At 46.3% G+C, this 12526-nt stretch overlaps 1 protein-coding gene across 11 annotated transcripts in view; it reads right to left on the bottom strand.

Moving 5' to 3' along the window:
• PPP1R12B (protein phosphatase 1 regulatory subunit 12B) overlaps window positions 1-12526 on the bottom strand; it is a 124742-nt gene that overhangs the window by 3642 nt on the left and 108574 nt on the right. For 5 of the 11 annotated variants that reach the window (XM_075055310.1, XM_075055315.1, XM_075055318.1 and 2 more), the window contains 4 exons: window positions 12042-12146; window positions 11724-11777; window positions 9311-9361; window positions 3842-4022 (listed from right to left, as the gene is read on the bottom strand). In XM_075055310.1, coding sequence (XP_074911411.1) covers window positions 3888-4022; window positions 9311-9361; window positions 11724-11777; window positions 12042-12146 — 345 coding nt within the window. In that variant the 3' untranslated portion in view covers window positions 3842-3887. Of the gene's footprint in view, window positions 1-3841; window positions 8109-9310; window positions 9362-11108; window positions 11505-11723; window positions 11778-12041; window positions 12147-12526 lie in introns of those variants that run through there. The other 6 variants (XM_075055311.1, XM_075055316.1, XM_075055321.1 and 3 more) reach the window with 4 other exon arrangements.

The raw sequence follows: 12526 nt of genomic DNA, 5'->3' as shown, positions 1-12526 counted from the left end.
CCAGGGTGGGAGGGCAGGAACCATTTTTGAGCTGTTTCATCCCAAACCTGTTCCCAGAGGCTAATTAGGGCTCAGCAGAAAACTATAAAGCTGGTTTTCCTGATGTGTTTTTTTTCCATTTTGCTAGGACCAGAGGGGAAAACAAAGGTCTATAATTGTCACTCAGGACTGGACCTTGCAAAATCTCTTTAGAATAAGCCCAAATCTCCTTGGGATCCCACAGATGTTTAATTCAAATACGCGTGCCATGGCCAGAGGACTCGTAGAACATACTGACACTGGAGATACCTCCTTGGTGCTCAATTTTGAATGCTGAAGCTCAACCAAGGGTTGCAACACAGACAAAAGCCAGAGCACTTTTAACTGGAAATAGAGGAAGAAATAGCTTCAACAAGAGCTTTGCAGCATTTCTCACTGGCAAAAACCCCTCCTGACTTCTCTTGCTTCCCACGCTGCAGGCGGGTGACCTTCAGTGGACTGTCCTCTGCTGCTTGGGGACTAGCAGGAGACCCTGTGTTCCTGTCTCGGGGTGCGACACAGAAGTTGTAACTCGCACCATGGGTGCCAGCAGGCCTGATGGTGACCAGCCCCGGAGCCTGCTGGAACAAGCCAGGATGGAGCTGGGTCACACGCAGGCAAGAATGGCACCAGTATGAGCTCAGTGATGATTTCTCTCTGCAAAGGTGGATCTTAAGAGGAATTCCTCCAAATTCAAAATCCCCACTAAACCTTCTCCTTCCTCCTAAGCTGGAGTTTCAGCTCTGACCACAACCTTCTGCCCGTTCCTCCTATCTGCAGCCACTCCATGACCACTGCCACCGAGTGCAGCAGCTCCTGGGGCAGACGCCAGCTCCCACCGCTCCTGCTAGGGCAATTCCCTCCTTTCACAGTCAGGCCAAGCCGCGCCTGGACCCAACACACCTAACCCTGTCCCTGCTGGCACTGGTGGTGGATGCTCCAGACAGGAGGTTTTGCAAGAGAGAGAGAGGAGGGGGAAAGTGCAGCGTGGCAGGATATTGGGGAAAGGGTAAAACTATGTGACAGGCTGGCCGGAGCTTCAGCTAGTGATGCTTAAAAGTGTCTCACCGGACCCAGTGGTGGTGCGACAGGCACATCTCCATGACAGGGCTGCCACCAGAATAGCAGTCATGACTCCTTACGCCATCTCTCATGGCCAAATGAGAGGCATTGCCCATCACCAAAGTGCTCAGGAGCCCAGACAAATGGGGAGAGCATTTGCTGTCTCACTCGGCACTCCTCTGTTTCCTCCTGAGCTTCATCTAATGCCCACAACACAGCACGGTGCCCTCCAGTCCAGTGCACTACGACAGTTCAACCACCTATTGGGGTCTGCAGATGGACAGTCCATGTCCTCTCTACATCACTGCTTGGGGTGGCCTTGGAGTCCTGAATGTGTCCGTCACTGCAAATGAGCTAGTGATATGAAGTTCTGCCACTTGCTTTGGTAGAGATAATCTGTCACAGGTTCCCAGAAGCAACATCATAGAGAGCTTACTGGAAGCTCTGATCGTGGCTATGCCTTACACACATGCTTCAGTGCAACTTTGGTGATTTATTCAAAAAGGAAGGAGCATAAGTACATGTAAAGCAAGTGCTTCTTGAAAAGTTTCCTGCTGTAACCCTACTCCATCAGTTTCCAGTGAAGTTTTCTGAAAACTAAAAATCAATGTTACAAAATTTCATTCCTCCCAGGCCAAGGGCATTCCTCCCTTTGAAGCAAAGCACCCTCAAATCAGGTAAAATAAACTGCACGTGAAGCAGGCTGGTAATGCAGGGGCCTGAAAACTGAAGCTTTATAAATATCTCACTGGAAAAGGTAAGGATGGATGTGGCACAGCCCGCAGGGGACAGTGAGGCTGACCATGATGCAGCATCAGTGTAAAGTGAGTTTTGGGCTAGAGGCTGGTCCGAGCAGCGGTGCTCTGTGTTACCTGTGACAATGGAGAAGGTGGCACTTCAGAAATTATGCAGATTTTGGAAAATGACATTCTCTGAAAAACACCACTGCTGCAAGAGCATGGTAAATCTGTCAGAGTTTAAAACAGTGACATTACTGTATCGCTGTGATGTCTACAGACACCAGTGAGACAAGGTTTACAGGTACCAGCAACACCCTGTGTTAGACCTACTAAAAGAATTGAAAAGAAATCAGCAGAGCTTGCAGACACGTGTCTCTTCTCCAGCTCGGACACCTGCAGTGAATTGCAAACCTATAAGCAAGCTGGGAAGGATCAGTCCACCCGTGTCTCAGCCAGTCTGCACGAGACACAAGGCACGTCAGAGCAGATGGGTGTTAGCAGGGGGAAAGCGATAATGCGATTATTTCCTAGGAAAAGACAGACTGGTGACTTACTGTTTGTGAAACATTATTTCTCCGAGTCTGGAAATAGTTTTGCTCAATTTTCCCTCTCAGATCTCAAAGCACTTTGGGAAGGAGAATGACTTAAACTCACCGTTTGTGAGAAGGAATGAGTCAGTGACAGTTCGAGAACACTTTCGCAGATTTAAACCATAAAGATGGTGAGATCATTTAATCTGACCATCTGCACAATTCAGGCCACATAACATGAAACACCCGCTCTCTCAGCCCCTGTGATACACGCGTGGTCTTGACTGCGACTCCCGGAAGGGGAAGCCACAATTCCCCTAGTTAGTTTGTTTCTATGGTTAATCATCCTTGATATAATTTGTGCGCTAAGAATAGATTTTTTTATACCTTAGTGCCACTTCCAGCCCATGAGAGCATAGCGCTTCTTCCTTTTTTTAAAAAATAGCTATGTCTGAAGGGATCTGAATATCCCTACTAACCTGCAAAAGACAGGTAGGGTCCTAAGAAAGAAGCATTTACAGCTTTATTTTAGCACCAAACCAATGAAGTAGCAAGAAAGGATGTAATTTAACTGCATGATGTGTGAAGGCAAAGCTTACGGATTGTCCTTGGATTTCAAACACTAATTGCTCTGCACTGAATTTAAAACAGAAGATGAAAAAAGAAAGCGCACCTGGTCCACCTCCTATTGGTTCACCTGCCTTGTAGTCAGACTGCAGGAGGTAGAGGGGATGCTGCAGCCTGTGAACTCAGACTCAAAAATCAAAAATCTCTGTTTAAAATGAGGGAAGGAGCTTGTCCTCTTTGCTCAAGTGACAAAGAAAACCTGCTGAGGATTGCCCAGTTGTAGGTCTTCTAAAAATCACCTTCCTGTCTAAAACGTGCACTTTTCATAACATCCTTAGAAATTTATTACATGTTCATTCTGACTTTGGATAATATTAATTGCTGGGTGCCAGCTTCTCACTGAATTAAGTCCAATTAAAAAAGAATTATATTATGAGCAGACACACAGCATAAACCACCTGTTTTGAGGTAAGGTAATGGGGAAGGGGCTGCTGGCTAACCCATTGGCACTGACAAGCCACCCCAAAGCTGTTTGCCAGTGTTAAGCCACAGGGAAGCAGCTGATCCATCACTCCTTAGTAGCCACCTCAGTGCCATCCACCCAGCCCTATGCCCTCGCGTCAAGGTGGGGAGCACATCCTCCTATTTCTCTCCCAGATGATGGACTCCACATGGACAAGGCAACCCCCTGATGCGGTCAGTTAGTAAAACGGCGAGGTCAGCATCATCTGCCAAGCAGAGCAAAAGTCAACAGGACTGAACAGAGCCTCCAGCAAAACCCTGCCTTCAGCTGGGCAGTAACACCATGCTTTTGGCTTTCAGAAGATCCTTTGCCACATGCTGCTTTTGAGCCACAAGCTTCATCAGATACCCTCGCGCAACGAGGGAAGGGGGAACAGCCCGGCCAAGGGAGCGGAGACCTGCCTGGAAGAGTGGAAGAGGGAGGCGAGATGAGCCGGAGAGAAAGCAGCTACAGCTCCTCTGATTCGGAGGGCTTGGCAGGCAGAGAAAGTCTGGCTACGACCCGGGTCAGAGCCCTGTTTTCAGCCAGCAGTTGCTCATTCATCTGCCTCAGAGTGTGAATCTGTTTGAGCTGGTGGAGATTCTGCAGAGAGTGAGAGGAGTGGACAGAAAAATACAAAGAAAACACACCACGAAGACAAAAGGGCACAGAAACGTGAATTTAGTCCACAAGCAGTAAAAGAAAAAAAGAGAATAAAAGAAAAATTAGTAGCAGTGAGTGCTGGATGGGCAGCAGCTCAGATGTGTATGGGGAAAGCCTTACAACACATGGAGGATGTTTTGGGAACCATCCCTTTCTCCAGGGGCCCCCAAAGCCTTCAAAAAGGTCAAATAAAGGGATTTCCCACCACAAAGCATGACAGTCTCTTGCAGGTTAGATCCTAGTTTACCCAGAGAGTGAGCTCCAGCAGCACACAGCCCCTGGACTTAGGAACTACTGTGAGAACTATCACCATTGACTTACCACCTACGCAGGCTTTGAAAACACTGCTGGCAACGGAGAATTTCTTTAAAACTCCTTTTCTTCATGTACTTCTAAAAGCTAAAGCAGTCTTGTGTAGCAAAGAGGGATCAGAGCTTCATGGGAGACTTTAAAGGCACAGACTGAAGCGTCTGAAAGTGTTGCTGTCCTACAGCAGACCACTGAGACACATACCACATCTGCTTGCATCCCTCGTCCCTGCGGCACCTGAATGATGGCTCTTGGGTCTGCTCAGGCTTCAGTCCTGCCAAACGTCTGGGGCGTGTGTGGGTTTTTCATCCCTGCCCAGATTCAGTTCTTCTCTGTCATGGAGCTCAATTTATCTCTGATCTCCAGAGGTGAAAAGTCAGAACCTTTAACTGCTCATTTTAACTAAAGGAGTTTGAATGACAGCATCTTACACAGGAGGCATGTGAAAACATGGCATTCTTGGTCACAAAAGAAAAAAGTGGGCAAAGGACGGTGTAGAAATCAAGCCCCAAAGCTGGGGCTAGCACAGGCATAGCAGCAACGGGGAGATACAGAACATAAAAGCAACAAGGAAGGCAAAATGGGAAAATGGTAAAAGCCAGGCAGACATCACCATTTCTACAAGGATGACATTTTTCCCAGTGATGCTAAAGCGAAACCATGTGCTGGACATTTATACCAAATGTGGGTGCCAGGACATGCTGAGGGCTGCAGAGCTGCTTTCTGAGCAGCATCCCGTTCCTCCTTCCTCCCAACAGCTTGTCGGGCCGCGGGGCCATGTGAACAAGAAACCCTCCTCCGTGGTGGAGGGAGCAGACGCTGGGCAGGGGAAGGCACGAAGGTAAACATCTGCGATAAGAGTATTTTTAAGTTCAAGTGAAAAAATCCCAGCTGAGAACCAAAGCAGCTCCACAGACCAACGTGCTCCTCCCTGTGCCCTCTTAATTGTGAGCTTGCAATGGCAGGGAGGAGACGGAGGGAAGATTCTACTGGGATGGGGATTCCTTTCTGCCATTTAATTAGCAGAAAACACTCAAAGGGAGGTCTCTGTCTGTCCTTAACCAGCAGCAGCATGGAAAACCTACTGTGATACAAAGAACTTGCATGAACTTCCACCCAACTTGCATGACACGGAGCTGGCTGCAGTTGGCAAGGAACCTGCTGCATCCCAGGACATTTTGTCCAAGGGCTCACTCCTGTATAAAAGAGAAGTACTTCATGTAGCCCCCATCCATTGGCTCGATTCCTAACTACTCAAAAGCACTATCTCTGCTCCCCATTAAGGAATCAAGATACCTTGTCCAAAAGCCTTGCAAACCCAACGGAAGCAAGGCAGGTGAGTGCAGGGAGCCAGCAAAAGATGGGGTTTGAGGCCCTCGAGGGCATCAAACGGACAAAGCAGCTCCTGCTACTTGGACTATGCCAACACAGTTCTGACACTGGATAAATCAACAGGTTCTGAGACAGAGCTATGGCCAACAAACTGCAGGAGAGCTTCAGGGACAACTCAGCAGCGAGATCCCCTCTCACCAAATCCAAGCCATTTATCCATCACTTAACCTGCCCAAGCTGTGCCGGCTCCCCCTATGCTCAGCGAGGACACAGATGGACATCACATGTCTGTCCTGTGATAAATCACACCCAGCAGCCGCTGGAGGATGGTTCATACTGGAAGAGTCATTACTTTTGGTGGTACCATGGATAACAAACATCTGTTTTATCACAGGGAACACAGCTGAGCATGTGGCTGGCAGAAAACATGAAACATATGTAAAATGGGGCGCCGTGCTATGCGAGACGGAAAGGATTGTGATCGTTTGAGACCACCTTTATTTTTCCATACCAATATAGCACGAAACCTCAGCATGGCACCATCAGACACAGCTCAGCCTCAGCATGCTGTCACAGACGATAAAAAGGATCACTTATGGAAAAATGCATGTGTGCTGCAGGTAGGACAGCCTTCTATTTATCCAAGAAACCTAGCAAAGGCTGGGAAGCTGGGACTGAAGCCAAGGGCGACGATCAGAATCTGGATGATACCGCTGTGATTGCTTATCACTCTGCTTGATACTTGGCTTACCGAAAGCAGGTTTCTCAGTTCAGCTGTACCTGCCTTCAATTAAAGGATTTTGTGCCTGCAACACTAGGGGAAATAAAAATGCCCAAAGCATGCACAATGTACAAAGCCAGGAGGTGCAGTGCTGCTATGGAATAAAGAAGCTTCTGTGACCTTCAAGAAAAATTGCTGTGTTAAGTTGGAACCTCAGGCACTTGGCATTGAATTCAGCTCAGTGCAAATGCTAATTTTCTTTCTCCTTCCTCAGCCAAGTTGCTGTATCTCCAGTCAAATTCTGCAGTCACTTAGGAAAATGCTGCACCACTCTGTCACCTTCACAAGAGCAAGTCTGCAGGAGCAGCTCGGGCATCAAGGAGTTCTTGAGATTATGGAGTTTGTCCCACTCCTCCCAATTTCTTGATTGCTTCGTTAGCAGGGGTTAAACTCATGAAAGGAACAAAGCTCATTACCTCAAGAATAGCCTGAAGTACAAAGCATTTCTGCCACAGAAACCCAGGACTGTCCTGCGACCTTCCTAAGAAGTCAGCTGCAAGAAGAGGAAAGCCCTGGCCAGGACATCTGATGCACAGAACTGGACACGGACACCCCAGGATTCAAAAGCTGGATGACAGCCATGCTGGACTGGTTCAATTCAAAGACCAGTGGGAAGAATCCCAAAACCCACAGTATTACCTGAGACCTAATAACCTGGCATGTTTGGTTGTTTCCCCTTGCTGTTCTCCATGCTAAAGGAAACTGGCGGATTTGCTTAAGTCGCTTATTCTTTCTGCTTGACAACTATTCAGCTAGTGCAAGAAGCAGGAAAGAAAGTCTAACCAGAACTAATAGATTTGTTTTCCTGGCTCAACTTCCACACTAGGGATTAACGCAGATGCTCTGCGGAGGTTATCTCATTTTAGGCAAAGACAACCGGGCTGACTCTCCCGCTTTAAGGCACGATGAAAGTGGACATGAAAGTCTGCTTTCCTTATGGACATGTCCAGTTCAACGTTTTTACCTTCAGAGATTTTATACTCCTTTTTATTGAGTAGTTGTTGAAAAAGACATGTCACAGAGGTACTCACCATATGCTCGAGTTTTTGCAAAAACTAGTGGAAACATACTAGCACCCTAGAAGAGGTATTTTCAAATTTCTTGTCTATTATTTCTACTAACAAAACGCCACTTTGGTTGTTCAATGCAGCAAGAACACAGCAGAGAGCAAAGAATAAGCACCACTCTCGAGGACCTGATAGCTCATTTTCAGTTAGACCACAGGCTCCTTTAGCTCACGTCTCCAGCATGTCTCTCAGGACAACATAAGAACATGTCAAACTTCTAGTGCTTCTCCTTTTGCACCATCTTGGCTTCCATCAGTCTGCAGCTCCAGACTACCTGAATCAGAGGTGCTTTGGCTGTGTCCAACAGTTCCTACAGGCACCTTCTTTCATTAATTGCTTTCTGAACCAATATAAATGTTTCAAAACCAACAGGCCACTAGAGGACACCAATTTGTCTTTTACTCTATGGACTGAGCCGGTTTGGAGAGTGATCTGCATAACTGAAAAACCAACACAAACTGCTACTGTCTGCATTTTCTCTTGAAGGCTGTATTTCTGTAATTACAGGAAGGTGTCTCCGGAGTTAAAGGCTGATACCTGTTCAGTGAACAAAGAATTTGGAATTTAGGCATATTCAGTCCTTTCTCCTTCCCCTTCTGGCCAGCACATCCACACTTATTTTCTCCTCTGCCAGAGAACAAGAGAGCCTTTACAGTAAGACTCCACCAAATCATCCTGCTACTTATTGCAGTAGAAGATGCAGCACAAGCCAATGGGTCCTTTCAAAGATGTGTGCTCAGTAAATATATGAAGCTTCAAATAGAAACATAAAGTTGGAACCTCCTCCAGGGTGGCAGGAAATCATTTCCATCAGCACACCGTGCTGGGAGAGCTCAGAGCTCTCAGATCGGGTCCTTCCTTCTTAAAGTAGCGTGGTCCCACCTGGCTCAAAGGGAATGAAAGTGCAGGGCACAGAGCATAGGGGGGCCTTCTGTGAATACGAGCATTAAAATATAGTGTAAAATGATGTAATGCTGCAAAATCAGTGTGAAGATTTAGGTGTACTTAGGCGGCAAAACACACTGCTTCCTGCTCTGCAATGCTCCCTGCTAGGCCCATGCTCACAGGGCATCCAAGCCACGGCAGGAGGAGAACCATCCTTTGAAGCAATGCCACGAGAGAGAGGAAAACGCGAAGGAGCAGTCGGTGGCGGATGTCTTGTGACAGTAAGCCATGCTGCATATTTCATCAGGATGCAAATTCCTCTTTGCTGAAATCTACTGCAGGCTGACTTACTGACACAGCGTTCCAGTAACATGCTTTAGGAAAGGAATACAGAAATACAAACACTTTGTGTTTTTTCCTGGCTAGTGTGCATGATCTCAAAAGCCAGCTTTGTCTTCTTACCCATCTGGAGAGAACCACAACGGCTTAACTTGGGCTGCAGACTATTCAGAGCACAGAGGATCAGCACACTGAAACTCATCGATGCCACAAAAGGTTAGTTTTGGAAAGCATTTAAGGAGAACAGCTTTCACAGTTCTCAGACCAAACAACATAACAAATTAAACATATGGTGCAATTTGATGAATGATAATAGGACAGTTTTATTAGTATTTCATGTTTGGAGAACATGGCCATTAAAGTAAGTTCTGGCTGCATAAAGGAACACGCGGAGAGGTAACACAAGTCCCTTCCCATGTACACCTTTAATATCCTACTCCTGGGTGACAATCCCAAAAGACATTAATGTAAAGCATAAAAACCAGAATAGACAGAGTGAATAGATTATTTCCTACCTTCATCTCCTCTTCCATTTCAGACAGTTTCCGCTCCAGGGCTCGCTTCTCCTGTTTACAAGGATTCATAACAAAGATGGTCACAAGGATTTAGAAGAAAAACTTACAGTACATTTTCTTTTAAGGAAAAATAAGAGTCTTGTATTTCTGTAGGAGCATTCACGGAAAGGCATCTCAAAGCAATGCACAGGTTACAACCAGGAGCTGATCAGATGGGACAGGGCAGCTGGTAAACCAGCAGGCAATATGTGCTGGGCCCATTTCCACAGATCCTGAGGTCTCTTCACACTCCTTCAATGAAACTAACCCCCACCTTTAGTGATCCCAGTTTTCAGGACTTTCTGATGTAATGTGATTTTGAGCTCTGTAGGTGAAGCCATGGATTTAACTGCACCCCACTAAAGGAGGCAATGACAAAACTCAAATAAGAAACAGTGAACAGGGAAAGGTGCCTGGAAATTCTGCTTCTCCAAGATTTAGGGCTTCAAAGCTGTAAAGCTGACTGCTTTCAGTATATTTTGGACTTCTACAGAGGTAGGTTCTGCCATGTGAGTACTAGTGGTGCCCTCAGTGGACAGCTAGTACCCTTGCCTTGCCCTTTAGGGAGACGTCTGGACTCCACCAATGACTTTTTCAACATGAGAGGGCTCAAACTGCCCCAGGAAAGTGCACTGAGCAGGAGAAAACAGCAAACGTGGGTCAGGAACAGGCTTTACACTCTCTGCCCCGCTCCTTTGCCCTCTCCAAAGAAATATGAGGCCAAGAGAGTGAGGAAAACACAGCTTTTGAGTGTGGCCGTGGATGATAGGTTCTGGGTCACTTTTTTTTTGTCCACAGCACACTTTATCCAGGGATTCATGAGTGCAAAATGAGTAAGCCATCCTGGAAGCAGTTAATGCCATCTTCACTGAGAACAGTTGGGTGCTTTTTTCCTCTCTAACTCTCAGAAACCTGTATTTGTGGCTATCATGATCCTCATTCAACAAAAGCAATGCAGGACATTGCCCCAACTTGGAAGCATCACACGGGTGGGAGATGGGATGCGTGGTGTGAGGTCCCTCTGGTTGGCGATGTCCACTCAGGGCAAGTGCTCTGACCACCACTTTATTTTCTTTCTTTTCTGAAAGAAAAGCTCCACTTGTGTCATGACTTCCCCCCCCACAGCTATGTTCAGATGACAGTGATGGTTGCATGTTTGATAACCCCACTCAGCCTGCTTTAAGCACACCTAGAAATCAGGCCCACACGGATTGCTGCTTTGAGAATCTCAGTCTCGGGGTGCAGAGATGCTCAGCTGAGCTTACATGGCAGTGCCATGGCCTGAGCATCCGCTCAGCTTCAGCAACCTGGGTAACTTCAACAGTCAAAGCCTGGCACCTGCGCCAGTAGGTATATCACACACTTGTACTAAGGGCTGATGTGCTCTGCCTAACTGTCCAAAGTGGGGATCCTGAATGTCACCTCCTCCAGACTATATCTGGCAAATCCTGGGAAGTGTTTACACATAAATAATTAAGGTCTTTCATGGTAGGAATTAAATTTAAACACATGGTTCGACCATCCAGCAAAGCTCCTAAAAATTCAGGAGATGAAACACTTTAGGAGGAAACTCCACTTCAGGCAACCTCCAACATGTAAGTGGACGTTACTGAGAAACTGGAGCCAGGCTCCAGCTTTAGTTAAGCACTGAGGTACATGGTGGGAGAATGAGTACTAAAGGCCAACAGCTGAAGCAGGGGAGGTTCTGACAAGATAGAAGGAAAAAAAAAATTCACTATGAGGATAGTTAGGAACCGGACAAAGGGGCTGCAGCTGTGGAAACTCAGAGGTCTTCATGAAATGATGGGACAAAGCCATGACTAACCTGGCTGACTCTGCTGGGATGCACTACAGATCTACCCGTGTCCCTTCCAATCTCACCAAAGCTATGGTCATTTAAGGCAGAGATTCAGCTAGACACTGCCTGTTCAGCTTAGCTTACTGCAATGAATCTGACTGTTCAGTTAAGAGGAAGGAGCATTCAAACATTCAGATTTCAAGTATAATCACAAGATAGACACCCAGCTAGTGTTTTGCCTTGTTCTCCCCACCACCCCAAAACAGTCTTTATTTATAAGCATCAAGAATATTTTAAAGCATAATGGACCAACAGTCTCTTAGCACGATACAATACAATTCGTCGGTCTGCAGCTTCCTGTAATAAAAGAAGGAAATCAGAACTAAGCTGATTTGCAAAGAGAGCAGAAAAATCTCAGACGCTGAAAAGGTCAGGATACAATTATCACTGTGCACTGCTCCACAAGGCAAAAATATAACTTATCTTTTAATTAACACTTTCCTTCAAGAAATTACTATGCCCTGCAGAGCAAAACGAGGCAAAGATTGCAACTCAGAAGAAAGCAGAGACACATACCCTTTTCTCCATCTCCAGCATGCTGGACCGGTCAGAAGTTTTCTCCTGTTTCTGCTATGTAAATTAAAAATAGAAAGCTATTAAAACTGAGACACATTCACAAGGTGCTGCACAAAGGCCTAGATAGCCTACAGATGCACTTGCCCAGAGAAGAAGCAGTCTTTACAGAATCACTCACAGTTATTTCTGTGAAAAGTAAGTCTCCCCTATAGCACCTTCCTGCCCAAGAGCTAAATCCTTTCCCATGCTGGAACATGCACTGGCTTGTCACGGGCCACTGCTCAGTTTCTCTACTCTAGGAGCTGGTTTTTGCCTTACCTGGGTTGCTTTTTCCAACTTTGATTTGATGTCAGCCAGCTCAAGCTGGGCTTCTTGCAGTTTTGACTTCAGCTTTTGGTTTTCAGACAGGGCACTTTCATATAACTGAAATATGAAATAAAAGATTTCAATTAACCAGGCTGCTCTTCGGCTGCTGCACAGACCCAGTTCTGCTGCGCTACTGAGCAGACACGTGTCCTCAGCACTGAGCACAGGCAGCTGTGCGGTTTGCTTCGCTCCCCCCATGTCAGGATATTAGAAGAGGGGCAAACAGAACTAGTCTGGATGCTTCACCTGCATTTTCATAATTCACATGAAATAAGAAAACAGCTGTTTAATTTTGTAGGGTGTTTAAACACAGCCAAGGGGCAAAGAAAAGGGATGCTTTTAATTTAGGTAAACTACCAAGCATAATAAAGTACTAAGTTATGTAGGCTGGATGTATCTGAACCTGTGATTCCGTTGTGCTCCCCAACACAACACAC

The sequence above is a fragment of the Buteo buteo genome, chromosome 23 (assembly GCF_964188355.1).
Source record: "Buteo buteo chromosome 23, bButBut1.hap1.1, whole genome shotgun sequence".
NCBI lineage: Eukaryota > Metazoa > Chordata > Aves > Accipitriformes > Accipitridae > Buteo > Buteo buteo.
This window is presented reverse-complemented; position numbering and strand designations above follow the sequence as displayed.